This window comes from Prionailurus bengalensis, chromosome A1, assembly GCF_016509475.1.
Source record: "Prionailurus bengalensis isolate Pbe53 chromosome A1, Fcat_Pben_1.1_paternal_pri, whole genome shotgun sequence".
NCBI lineage: Eukaryota > Metazoa > Chordata > Mammalia > Carnivora > Felidae > Prionailurus > Prionailurus bengalensis.
In genome coordinates, this window is record NC_057343.1 from 133,520,949 (window position 1) to 133,535,687 (window position 14,739).

The following is a 14,739-nucleotide window of genomic DNA, read 5'->3' on the forward strand; positions in this document are numbered from 1 at the left end:
CTGAATATCTTTTAAGTCACTCCAGTTCCCCCCTTTTCCTAATTCAGTATACCATGATAGTATGTTCCAGTTACAGGAATAGCTTTCCTCTAGTATAATCTCTCTTTCCCAAACCTTTCAACTCACTTTGATTTGGGAAATTTCTCTAAAATGTATACCTTATTTCATCTCTTACCTTGTTAAAACCCTTCAGTGGCTCTCTCACGGACTTCAGGTTGAACTCTTTATTGATTCCCCAGGCTCTTCATATTCTGTAGTCCTTACTGACCTTATCAGAGTTCTCTCTCCTTACAGCTTTTGGCATTTAGATAATTTCTGGATGTAGTCCAGATGTTGGCTTGCTCCTTGTTGCCTCTGTAAAATCTTCCAAGAAAAGTTCCTTCTGAGATCTTTCAGAGTTCCCTCTGCTTATACCTGTCGTCTCACTCACCTCAATATAGAATAATAGTTCCTTTATCAATTTGTCTCTCCACAATAATAGCAGAATCTTAGTAAGTTTGCCTGTTTATCCTTGATGCCTGTCACAATGACCAGACAATATATGCTCATAAGTATTTGTTAAGTGAATGACCTTAAATAAGTCATTAGCCTCTCTGAGCCTCAACTGCCTCATCATTAAAAAGGGAATAATGCACTGCCTACCTCATAGGGTTGTTTTGGGGTCTTGTAAGATAATAGGATTGAAGTTTATCGTAGCAGTTAAGAGTGTGAGTTCCAGGGGCGCCTGGGTGGCACAGTCGGTTAAGCGTCCGACTTCAGCCAGGTCACGATCTTGCGGTCCGTGAGTTTGAGCCCCGCGTCGGGCTCTGGGCTGATGGCTCAGAGCCTGGAGCCTGTTTCCGATTCTGTGTCTCCCTCTCTCTCTGCCCCTCCCCCGTTCATGCTCTGTCTCTCTCTGTCCCAAAAATAAATAAAAACGTTGAAAAAAAAATTAAAAAAAAAAGAAGAGTGTGAGTTCTGGATCTCTATTATCTCCGTCTGGTTTTTAATCCTAGCTCACACCATATAACCAGCTATGTGACTTTGGACAAGTTACTTAACTTTCCTGTGTTTTAGTTTCCTCTTTAGTAAAATGAGAATAACTACAGTATCTGCCTCATAGTTTTGTTTTGAGGACTAAGTGAATAAATGGCAAGCATTTAGTACAGTGCCTAAACACACAACAAATGTTAGCCATTAACTATAATATTTTTATTTATAAGTTCTAAAATTATATTGCATGATATATAGTACATATATACACACATATGGCATCAATTATTAGTTTGAGGTTTTCAGGGAGGTAAAGGATTGTTATCTTAATTTCTTTTGTCTTTTAGAATAACGCCATAGCAATACCAGAGTTTATTTCCCAAACCTTAAATTCAAATTTTCATAGTTTATTTGTGTGAAATTTTGGTAAAAAAACATTTTTTTACATGCTGTTCATTATAAAAACGTTTTGAAACATTGTAGTAGATGTTGACACAGGAAATAACTTTTTTTATTTTAATTTTAATTTTTTCTTAATTAAAATTTTTTTAACATTTATTCATTTTTGACAGAGAAAGAGAGAGAGTGGGCGAGGGGCAGAGAAAGGGATACACAGAATCCGAAGCAGGCTCCAGGCTCCGAGATGTCAGCACAGAGCCCGATGTAGGGCTCAAACCCACAAACAACGAGATCATGACCTGAGCTGAAGCACACTTAACCAACTGAGTCACCCAGGTGTCCCTAATTTTTATTTTTTTTTAAGATTTTGGTTTTTTAAGTAATCTCTACATCCAACGTGGGGCTTGAACATAGAACCACAGGATCAAGAGTTACATGGTCTTTTGACTGAGCCAGCCAGATGCCCCAGCACCAGAAAAACATTTATATAAGAAAGATTACTGGTTTAATTTATAAAGGACAGTTATTATGTCTTTGACACCTAATTTCATTTCTCACCATGACTTAATTACGTGACCAATTCAGTGTTTGGTAAGTACTAATTTCATTAAATCTACATTCAAGGGAAAAAAAACAAATGCATTTAATTTTGTGCTTATGTGTTCACCTGAAAGAGACTTGCTCAATTTTATTAAAAAGTTCTTTTTAATATAATTAGACAGTATACATTTGTGTATTGGCTTTGGACCAACAGATGTCTAATTTTTATTCTTTTTCTGTTTCTTTTCAGAGTTGGTGGTTCCAGGATTTTATTCAGAATGACTTTAGGAAGAGAAGTGATGTCTTCTCTTCAGGCAATGTCTTCCTATACTGTAGCTGGCAGAAATGTCTTAAGATGGGATCTTTCACCAGAGCAAATTAAAACAAGAACTGAGGAGCTCATTGTGCAGACCAAACAGGTGTACGATGCTATTGGAATGCTTGACATTGAGGAAGTAACTTACGAGAACTGTTTGCAGGCACTGGCAGATGTCGAAGTGAAGTATATAGGTGAGTAGCATGCAGATGCCCATCGATATTTCATTTTGTAGGCATCATAAACCATTTTATGCTTTCTGTGTTGGCAATCATTTTCCAGTTTTACAAGACATTGATTTTTCCATAATGATTAACTAATTGCTTAGTATTCAATTAAATAAAATTAAAATGTTTTATTATTTTGGCAGTGGTGCTACAAAATGTACAATCTCATTACATCTGCTTTCTGGAGAGTATTTTGGCATAATATATCAAAACTCTTAAGAAGTTCATACCCTAGCCCAGCAGTTCCACACCTAAGCATTTAATCTAAATAAATTATCAGATACAGGAAAAATTATGTACAAATTTATGTATAAACAGGTACTCTGTCGTAGCAGAACCTTGGAAACAACTCCTGGGTGCCATCCAGCATATAGAAAGACCACGTAATGGTATGCTCAGGCTCTGCAACACTATGTCGCCATAATCATGTTGAGGAACAGCATTTCTTAACATAGAAAAAAAATACAGAGACGAAAACCAGAAGAAAATTTTACTAGTAGCTTATTTCTTAGGTATTGGATTTATGCTTGATTTTTTAAAATTTACTCTCTATGCCTTTCTCTATTTTGCATATTTCATATACTTAAAATACATTATTTCTATAATATAAGTATTAGGCCCTTTGAGTTAAAGGAATGGGGATTCACTCCAATTGCCCCTAAGGGTTAGACATATTCTGTGATATAGTTATGGCTAAACAACCTTGGCTATCCAGGTTTTGTAAGAACGTAAGTTATCGGAATATCATAAACATTTGTATGTATTCTGGAATTTGGAAGGTTGTCCAGAATCCTGTACAGCCCTAGTGACCTAGTCATCTCTTAACCCTCACCAACCCCTCAACACCAAGAATTCCCTACCCTATGCCCCACCTTAATAGGGACTCTCTTACCTCTTCTGTTTCAGTTTCTGCCTCTTCCCACCAGCTGCTTCACTCTCATTAATGGCCACTAAATCTGGATAAAAGTCCTGAGTTTAAACTACTAAATAAAAAAGACCTGGTGGGTCTCGTTAGTCAAACTCAAAGGGATGGAGTTGGTTCGCGTTTGGCAGAGTTTTCCCAGAAGGCAATATTTTGTGTGTCTCCCTTGCTATATGTGGTTTGTCCTTGGTTCAGAGACTCATTTCTTCTTCAATCACATATGGCCAACATGGTGTGCCAGCCTGGTGAATTATGCATTTAACAAATATAAAAATCAGTGGGGAAAAAAACCAAAATCCTTTTAAAAATTATCTTAAAGTCTGCTGCTTTTCCAATAATACATCTTTAATTTTTTTTAATGTTTATTTATTATTTTTGAGACAGAGAAAGAGCATAAGTGAGGGAGGGGGAGAGAGAGAGGGAGATGCAGAATACAAAGCAGACTTCAGGCTCTGAGCTGTCAGCACAGAGCCCAACACGGGGCTCAAACTCAGAAACCGTGAGATTATGACCTGAGTCGAAGTCAGACGTTTAACCGACTGAGCCACCCAGGCATCCCCCAGTAATGCATCTTTTAAATATACTTTTAGTTTTCAGAAGTCCTTGCTCTCTCATAAATTTACCTCTGTAAGTTAATCCTAAAAATTTTTGAGTTTAGGAGATTTTTAAAGACCAACTTTATCTTATCTATATTTGTTCTCAGAGCTCATTCTGCCTCCTGCAGTAACTGTTAAAACCTCATTTGACTGGTGTCCAATATTGTTTATAGTTTGGCAGTAAGAGCATAAGTCTGGTTTAGGTCTTTGTGGCAAAGTAAGGAAGGAAATGGTTTTTAGTATTATTGTTTGTTTAAGAATATGTTTCCAGTTTTAGGCTCCTGCATTTTGTTCTGCTCATTTTAGTTCTTGAGCAATTTGATTTTTTCTTAATATCTCCTTGACTTAATTTTAAAAAGTAAATAGAAATTATACCTATATAGTTAACTCTATCACTTAAACAGGTGCTACGTCTATGAAACTTTAATTCTGTTCCATTCTTTAATCAAGGAACATGAAAGTGTATATTAAATCAAATCCTTATAGAATAATTATTTAATTAGACTTTTTAAACCACATGTTATGAATTTATGCAGATATTTGAGGTGATTTTTCTTTTTACAGCTTTATAGCACTGTTTTAAGAGGACTGATATGAGTGAGGTAGCTTGTTTAACTGGATAGTTTCTTGGTATGGAAAGGATAGCTCTACTGTCTACCATGTATCATATGTGGAAGTTTTACCTGTTTACAATACCTTCAAAGTACTAAAGCTAATAAAAGTGTATTCATTGTCACAGTATAGCCACACCGTTCCTATAAACCATACTCGTTTTGTGTTGCCTAGCTGGCTCAGTCGGTTAAGCGTGCAACTTTTGATTTTGGCTCAGGTCACAATCTCATTGTTCATGGGTTAGAGCCCCATGTCAAGATCCTCACTGTCAGCACGGAGCCTGCTTGGGATTCTCTCTCTCTCTCTCTCTCTCTCTCTCTCTCTCTCTGACTTTCCCCTCCCTCTTCTCTCTGTCTCTCTGTCAAAAATAAATAAGGAGATGCCTGGGTGGCTCAGTGGTTAAGCATACAACTTCAGCTCAAGTCATAATCTCATGGTTCGTGAATTTGAGCCCTGTATCAGGCTCTGTACTAACACCTCAGAGCCTGGAGCCTGCTTCCGATTCTATGTCTCCCTCTCTGTGCCCCTCCCCTCCTCATTCTCTCTCTCTCTCTCTCTCTCTCTCTCTCTCTCTCTCAAAATTAAATAAACATTAAAAATTTTTTTAAAATAAATAAAAACAAAAAAAAATAAACCATACTTATTTTTTCTGTAGTTGGGGTCATTTCACTGACATCAGATTTTTGCCCGATGAAAGTCACAATACAAATGTATTAAAAACCCAAGAAAGAATTTTAATATGTGAAAATTAGAGCAGTTCGTTACCACCATCATTTAATAGGAATAGTCCCATTATTCAACTGTTCACTGGATGTGTCCACTGAGATTTCTGGGAATCTTCTAAAATTGTATGGAACTTTTATGCTTGTATGAACGTTTGCATTTCGGGGAGGGTCCATAACTTTGACTAGATTCTCTAAAGAATCTGTAGTGAAAGTTAGGAATTTCTATTTTAAATAAACTTCCCCCACCCCAACTAAATTGGTCTGCTTTTCTCTGGAAAACAGTGTGGAGGTTCCTCAAAAAATTAAAAGTAGAACTACCCTATGACCCAGCAATACCACTGCTAGGAATCTACCCAAAGGATACAGGAATGCTGATGCATAGGGGCACATGTACCCCAATGTTTATAGCAGCACTTTCAACAATAGCCAAATTATGGAAAGAGCTTAAATGTCCATCACCTGGCGAGTGGATAAAGAAGATGTGGTTTATATATATAAGGGAATACTACTTGGCAATGAAAAGAATGAATTCTGGCCATTTGCAGCAACATGGATGGAACTGGAGGGTATTATGCTAAGTGAAATAAACCAGGCAGAGAAAGACAAATATCATATGTTTTCACTCATATATGGATCTTGAGAAACTTAACAGAAGACTATGGAGGAGGGGAAGGGGAAAAAAAAGTTACAGACAGGGAGGGAGGCAAACCATAAGAGACACTGGATACTCAGAACAAACTAGTGTAGGTGGGGGTGGGGGAGAGGGGAAAGTGAGTGATGTGTAGGGAGGAGGGCACTTGTTGGGACGAGCACTGAGTGTTGTATGGAAACCAATTTGACAATAAATTATATTTAAATAAATAAGTAAGTAAGTAACTAAGTAAGTAAGTCTGCTTTTTTCTAAAACATCCTCTCTCTCTGCCAGTCCCCATGCTTGTATCTCTACTTTTCCAGTCCTCTCCTGAGGTCTTCCTCTTGCCCTGCCCGCCCTAAGGTCCAGCCTTCATCATAGGTGTTACATAGTGCTCCAGTCCTAATATTGCTGTGTTCGAGTTACTATCCCATTCTTTTGGCAACTAAGCTGCTCTATCCTGTATTCTTTATCTTTTCATGTACTGTTCCCTCCTCCCACACACCAGATTATAAAATGTGTTAGTATGAGAACTATGTCTTTATCTTTCAGCATTCCCAGTTAATAAGTTACACCCTAAACATACTTTGATAAGTGCTCAGTTTATACCCTTATTGTTCCTAATAATGCCACTGAAACAGCCAAGTCCTGCATTAGATGCTGTTTCCTGATAGCCTTACAAAACTTTATAGAAGGTATAAAATGAAAAACTTATATTAGGATAATCATGCATCTAGGTAGGAGGTATTTTTCTTAATGCTGATTAGATGAATCCTTATGATTTTGTCCTCTATTGACAGTGGAACGAACCATGTTAGACTTTCCCCAGCATGTCTCCTCTGACAAAGAAGTGCGGGCAGCAAGTACAGAAGCAGACAAAAGACTTTCTCGTTTTGATATCGAGATGAGCATGAGAGAAGATATATTTCTGAGAATTGTTCATTTACAGGTAAATGATGTTATAAACCCTTTTAAAAGAAAAACAAAATCTGTACTAAAAAAGTAAAAATCTTTGACCAACAATATAAAGTATTTGAGGGCACTTGGACGGCCCAGTTGGTTAAGCATCAGACTTTTGATTTCATCTCAGGTCATGATTTCATGATTTCAAGTTCGTGAGTCCAAGCCTCGCATCAGGCTCTGCACTGACAGTATGGAACTTGCTTGGAATTCTCTCTCTCTCTCTCTCTCTCTCTCTCTCTCTCTCTCTCTCTGTCTCTCTCTCTCTCCCCCTCTCTCTCTCTCCCCCTCTCTCCCTCTCTCCCTCTCTCCCTCTCTCCCTCTCCCTCTCCCTCCCTCTCTCCCTCTCCCTCTCCCTCTCCTTCTCCCTCCTTCTCTCTCTCTCTCTGTTCCTCCCCTGCTTGTATTCTCTCTTTCTCTCAAAATAAACAAATAAACTTTAAAAAAAGGTATTTGAAAATTTCTAGATTTTGTTTCTAATTATTATAGTAATGGGTACAGCATAGTATTTATTGTTATACTACATAGGTTAGTGTTGAGTTGCTAATTACAGTCACTTAATACTAAAGACCAAGTGTGAAAAAGTGTACATCTATAAATCTAAGGATTGTTAATTGTCATGAACATAATGGTTACTCTTTGAATTTTCTAACTGTTGCAAGGTTTATATTAGATCAGATCAACTAAATGGAATAGAATTGTTTATCTGTAAATATCATGTGGTTTTGGCCATGATATTAATGACATACTGTTGATGCTGCATGCCAAAGTCATTCCTCTCTGTCATCCTTACATTTTTCAAGACTCACAGAAATTACAGATAATGAATGTTTTAGGTGGGTCTGCCTTGAGTGCTTTTTTTCTTTTTAATTTTTTTTAACGTTTATTTATTTTTGATACAGAGAGAGACAGAGCATGAACAGGGGAGAGGCAGAGAGAGAGGGAGACACAGAATCTGAAACAGGTTCCAGGCTCTGAGCAGTCAGCACAGAGCCCGACGCGGGGCTCGAACTCATGAACCATGAGATCATGACCTGAGCCGAAGTCGGACGCTTAACTGACTGAGCCACCCAGGCACCCCTGCCTTGAGTGCTTTTGATATTTTCATCACTAATGTTAATTTGCTTCCTAGCATTTTCATCATGTCTTTGCTTTGAATTTTTATTTTCATGACACTCAGCAATTTGTTTGGGAAACAGCCATTCTTTATAATCCTAGACATTTTTGTTTAATTTTGCATGTTTCTTTATTCACATCTAACCTGGGTGGCTCAGTCCGTTGGGTGGCCGACTACAGCTCAGGTCATGATCTCACAGTCTGTGAGTTCGAGTTCCACATCAGGCTCTGTGCTGACAGCTCAGAGCCTGGAGCCTGCTTCCGATTCTGTGTCTCCTTCTCTCTCTGCCCCTTCCCTGCTTGCTCTCTGTCTCTCTCAAAAACAATAAACATTTAAAAAAAATTTTTTTTAATATCAAACATTTTGTTCCTTTTAGCAAATTATGGTAAGAGTTGAAATAAGAAAGCAGTTTTATTTCACATTTTAACTTACTAAAGAATATGTAATCAAGACTTTAGACATTTAAGATATATGTGCTGTCTATTCTCTCATGTCAGATAGGCACTTTTTACCCTGTAATTTATATTCATCTATATTGTTCATAACTGTTCATCTATTTTTTTTAAGTTTATTAATTTTGAAAGAGAGAGGAGGACAGGGGCAGAGAGAGGGAGAGAGAGCATCCCAATCAGGCTCCTCACTGTGAGTGCAGACCCCAGTATGGGGTCAAACTCACTAACCATGAGATCATGACCTGAACTAAAATCAAGAGTCAGATGCTTAACCAACTGAGCCACCCAAGTGCCCCCATAACTGTTCACCCTTAGCACTATAAAAATAACATAAACTTTAATAACTTCATGATTATTCTTTATTAGTTACATTGTTCTCTTTTTTTTGACCTCAGTTATTACTCTGTGTGATTCAAATCATGGCCCTTACAGTCTCCTTTATTTTATTTCATCCCCCCCCCAATCTAATTCCTTTCTAGCTCTATATTAGGTATATATTTTAAAACTTTTTCCAGAATATCTCATTTTCTTTTGTTAACTCTGTTTTCATTCTGACTTCGAAGTGTTCATTTGGCATTTTCTAGCCTCAAGAAGGTATTGCAATCTTAATGTTATATATCGTGTTTAATGTTTTTCTCTGATATTTATGAATGTTCTCAAGATATGGAAGGTGTGTCACTTTAGATTTCTTTGTTACACTTTTATTGGAATCTGATCCCAGTAAATTTGGAAACAAACTGCTGCCGGGATAGTATACTAAAATACTATACCAGATAGACACCAGTGCATTCATCATATTAGTTCATTTGTTTGGGCTGGTTTTATTGTAATAATTTACAGTGGTTTCAGAGTCATTTCCATAATTTTTCCTTTTTTCCAAGAAAGTAATTATTCCCATGCATGTCATTCGTTCTGTGACCATTGGTAGGAGCTTTTACTGTATCTGTTAAGGCTAGATCAGAATAATAAACAAATAACAATTTTTTTTTATGCAGTGGAGCTTATCTGGTGAATTTAGTTACCTTTAAATACCTTCATTGACAAATAGTTGTGTTTATTTAGGCAATATTTTTTTTATTGTATTTTATTTTTTTGATAGAGACAGGATGACTGTAGGAAAGGGGTAGAGGGACATGACAGAGAGAGAGAGAGAGAGAGAGAGAGAGAGAGAGAGAAAGAGAGAGAGAGAGAGAGAGAGAGAGAGAGAGAGAGAGAGAGAGAGAGAGAATCCCAAGCAGGCTCAATGCTCAGCATGGAGCTTGACTTAGAACTGAATCCCACCACCCTGGGATCAATCACGACCTGAGCCGAAATCAAGGTGGACACTCAACGAACTGAGCCACCAGGTGCCTCTATTTCATTTTAATTCTAATATAGTTAAGATATAGTGTTAAATTGCTTTCAGGTATACAATATAGCCATTTGACAATTCTATATATTACTCGGTATATAGGCAGTATTTTTTAAAATCCAGAAGTATCAATATGAGTTTTGTGCTAGTACTGGACACTTTAACAAATGGTAAATTTCATCCCATTCATACCTAAAAGACAAAGGTAGATATATCTATTTACTTTTCAGCGTAATGTTGTAAGTAAAATAGGGCAACCATGATGTGACACATAAAGCCTTCATTAAGTTGGATAATAGGTTCTTAAAAGTATATGAAATCAGCAATTTCAGGCATAACCTACTAAAATGAGGGTACTGTGAGTAATACTGAGATTTCAAGATACCACCAATGTAGACAATAATCAAATATATTTTTAGTTTGATATAAAATGTTATTTTAGCTCTTGTGTTCTTCACGTAGGATTAATAAATAGAAATAAGAAATTAGGGGCACCTGGCTGGCTCAGTCAGTGGAGCATGCAACTCTTGATCTCAGGGTTCTGAGTTCAAGCCCCACGTTGGGTGTAGCAATTACTTAAAAAATAAAATCTTTAAAAAATATATGAAAATGGGGCGCCTGTGTGGCGCAGTCGGTTAAGCGTCCGACTTCAGCCAGGTCACGATCTCGCGGTCCGGGAGTTCGAGCCCCGCGTCGGGCAATGGGCTGATGGCTCAGAGCCTGGAGCCTGTTTCCGATTCTGTGTCTCCCTCTCTCTCTGCCCCTCCCCCGTTCATGCTCTGTCTCTCTCTGTCCCAAAAATAAATAAACGTTGAAAAAAAAAAAATTAAAAAAAAAAAATATATGAAATTACTTTTCTCAGTTCTTTGTGCAAAATCTGCGTTCAGTAAGCCTTCCAGTTATCTATAGATGTATAATCTATTACTTCAAAACTTACTGCCTAAAAATGGCAGCAATCATTTTTTTTTCTGTCATGGTTTCTGTGGATCAGGAATTCAGAAAGGAATCAATCAGTTGGGTAGCTCTGGCTTGGGGTCTTACATGGAAAAAGGAAGTGGTGGCTGGAGCTGAAGCATGTGGAGGCTAACCAGACATCTCTCTCTTGGTGTCATGTCTGGGCACCTACATGTTGTCTTTTCATGTGGCCTAATTTGGGCCTCCTCATAGCATGGCAGCATCAGGGTAGTAGGACTTGTTTCATGGAGACTCAGGACTCCAAGAATGGTGTTTCCACAAACTCCACAGAAGCCGCCGTTACATTTTCTGACCTCAGAAGTCACGTAGCATCACTTCTGCCATACTGTACTGATTGACCAGTCACTGCGATCTGCCCGAATTCAGGGGACACGACATCTCAGTCTAAGGAGTATCAACTTATTTGCAGTCATGTTTCAAAACCTCCAAAATAAGTCATGTGTTGACTCTGGATGGATGAAATTATAATAGAGCCTGAGACTAACCAGTGTACCATAGTCTTCCTGCCTCCTTCTTATGTGTGATTAGTACTTTACATTTACACAGCAGTATAGTTATCTAATTTAACTTTCCTACCAAGCTTGTGAGGCATCCCTTTTTAAAAAAAAATTTTTTTTTCAACGTTTATTTATTTTTGGGACAGAGAGAGACAGAGCATGAACGGGGGAGGGGCAGAGAGAGAGGGAGACACAGAATCGGAAACAGGCTCCAGGCTCTGAGCCATCAGCCAGAGCCCGACGCGGGGCTCGAACTCCCGGACCGCAAGATCGTGACCTGGCTGAAGTCGGTCGCTTAACCTACTGCGCCACCCAGGCGCCCCGAGGCATCCCTTTTTTATAAATGGAGCTACTGAAGTTCAGAAATGGTAACTTCTCAAGAGCCACAGAGGTAAATATTTAGTCAGTGTTCATAAACTAAAGCTAGAAACAGTTGGTGACCAATCTGAAAACTAGGCCTTTAGTAATTGGTGCTAGGACAGGGGTTTTCAAATGTGGGAAAGAAAAAATTGGTTCTTCTCCTCACAAGCAAACTGAGAAACAGCTTTTCGAAAATTATATAGGAATATGTCTTTATGATACCTGAGCAGAGAAGTATTTGTGAAACATGACCCCAAAGTCCTAACTAAAGCATAAGACGGATAAACATGATTGCATTAAAATAAAGAACTTCTGGAGTTCCTGGATGGCTCAGTCAGTTTAGCATTCTATTCATTCGGATTCTAAGTCTCCCTCTCTCTCTGCCTCTCCCGTGCTAACACACACACTCTCTCTCTCTCAAAAATAAGTAAACTTAAAAAAAAAAAAAATACGGGAGCCTAGGTGGCTAGGTTGGTTAAGCCTCTGGCTTCGGCTAAGATCATGATCTTGTGGTCTGTGAGTTTAAGCCCCACGTCATGCTCTGTGCTGATGGCTTGGAGCCTGGAGCCTGCTTCAGATTCTGTGTCTCCCTCTCTCTCTCTGCCCCTTCCCCGCTCATGCTCTGTCTCTCTCTCAAAAATAAATAAACATTAAAAAAAGTAATAAAAAATAAAATAAATAAAAACAAATGCCCATTTATAACTTTGAGGCTTAGAAAAAATAAAGGACTTCTATTAATAATGTGAAAAGACACTAAAACTAAAAAATACTGAAATACCCAAATACTAAATTAAGAAATTTATAAAACAGGAAACTAGCAAAGCATTAGTACCTAGGATATATCAAGAGCTACAACAACAAATCCCAAAAGAAAAATGGGCAAAGGACATGAAAAGATATTTCAGAAGAAACATAAATGTCAATTAAACATGAAAAGATGTTCAGCCTCGTCAGTAATTGTGGAAATGCAGATGAAGATCCCAATAGGATACCATTTCATTCACTAGATTTGCAAAATCTAAGAAGTCTAACAGTGCCAACAATCTGTGAATGTGAATCAATGGGAATGTTTGTTCACTACTGGTAAAGGTGTAAATTAATTAAAAAATTAGAGTAATAACTAATTTGGAGAAAAACTTAATATTATGAAGTAGGATCTCACATTCTCCATAACTCAGCATATCCTCACTGTCTCCTACCTCCCCATTTATCTAGAAATAGTTTTGCATTTGTACACAGGTGATATTGGACACTTGTGCATAACAACATTATCTATAATAGCAAAACACTGAAACAACTTAGATTTCCATTAGCAGGAAAGTGGATCAGTGAATTTTAGTATATTTACATTGGAATATTTTATAGCAGTAAAGTAAATAAACTACAGCAACATGCAACAGCATGGCTGAATATGAGTAACAGTGAAAGAAAAAAGTCCCAGAACACTACCTACAACTCAGTATCATTTTACCAAGTTCAAAAAGAAGCAAACCAAATGTATACATACTGGTAAAATTGAAAAAAAAAAAAATGTTTAACATAAAATTCAAGAGAATGGTTACCTGTTGCATAGGAAAGTATAGCAGTGTTGTTAATATTCTTTTTCACAAGTTAAAGGGTAGATTTCATTTGTCTTTATAACATGTATATGTAATTTTACCCCTTTGTTATATAAAAATTATTACATGCAAATTTAACATGTTAAATTTATCCTTAATTCTACCAGGAAAAAAAAAGGAATAAGAAATTAAAACAAACATTTCCTTATTCCTTTAAGTTAAAAATGTCCAGGTATCAAAAGCCAGCAGTCAAGGCCACAGATCTTGGTGTTTCCCCATCCTGACAAAGGTTTCTTAGTTGTTGGCTAAAGCCAGCAAAGGTTTCATAGACCCTCTTTCAAGCCATATTGGTGAGAAAAATGTGCACTGTCTCTATGTTGAAACAGTCCAGGCATATAACATTTTATTCCAGTGGACTACTGAGTAATAAGCACAGAAGAGGGACTCTTTAGTGAAATAAGAGTCTCAATTATGCAAGCTGAATTGAGAAATGCAGTTATCTATTTTAATATTGTTTATACTAATCTTTTAGAGCCCTGGGCTTTTGTCAGGCTGATTAATCTTAGCCACCTAGTGAAAAGTTTTAATTTTAAAGTGTAAAATAATGCTTTGAAGCATTATACATTTTTGTATTCCACCAGCCATGGAAGCCTCATGCCAAATTAAAATACAGGAAACATGCCTTAAAACCATGGCAAAAAAGAAAGAAAGGAGGGAATGGAAGAAAAGAGGAAAAGAAAAGAAAAAAGAAAAGAAAAGAAAAACAAAGAGAAGAGAAGAAAAAAGGGAGAATGACAGGGAAGGAAAAAACTAAGTCCAAAATTCAGCATGGTAATGATAAGTGTCTTAACCTACACCATCCCTTCTTGATTTTGAAATACATAAGTCTAGTTATTGGTCATAATCAGAACTACTGAAACTTGTAGCTTTGTGAGGCTTTAAAAGCCTAGAAACAAAGTATCAACTACCTTGCCTTAGTTTCTCCATTAGCCAGACACCACTCTTGTGCTTCCTGAGTGCTTAACTCTGTCTTCACTCACTACGTGATCCTGACATTGTCTGCTAATGTATCTTTTTTCTTTCATATTACTTAAAGCACTTGCAGGATATTCATCTTTCTTTCCCTGGTACCTAGTGTAAGTGAGAGCTCGGTGAATGTATGCCGAATCAAGCTAAACGGGCCCCAGTTAAATGTGTCTTCGTTCAGGATGACACTTCCCACTCCCAGTGTCCTCACTGTGCTGTGACTCATACCAAAGCAGGGGCTCCTGTGGTGGTAAGTTGAATTAGTAGTAAGCAAGCAGGCCTTTGTGTGGCCCTCCTGTCTGGGAACATAGGCAGCTGCCTAAGAATGCCTGCTTCACCATAGTCAGATAGAAACCTAACAGAAAACAACATTTAAAAGGACAGAAGGGGCACCTGGGTGGCTCAGTAGGTTAAGCGTCCAGCTTTGGCTCAGGTCATGATCTCTCGGTTTGTGAGTTTGAGCCCCGAATCAGGCTCTGTGCTGACAGCTCAGAGCCTGGAA

General features: G+C 37.7%; 1 protein-coding gene across 1 annotated transcript in view; it reads left to right on the forward strand.

Annotated features, from left to right (window-relative positions):
* NLN (neurolysin) overlaps positions 1-14,739 on the forward strand; it is a 102,464-nt gene that overhangs the window by 40,674 nt on the left and 47,051 nt on the right. The window contains exons 2-3 of the mRNA XM_043591304.1: positions 2,162-2,421; positions 6,741-6,889. Of these exons, the coding sequence (XP_043447239.1) occupies positions 2,162-2,421; positions 6,741-6,889 (409 nt within the window). The remainder of the gene's footprint in view (positions 1-2,161; positions 2,422-6,740; positions 6,890-14,739) is intronic.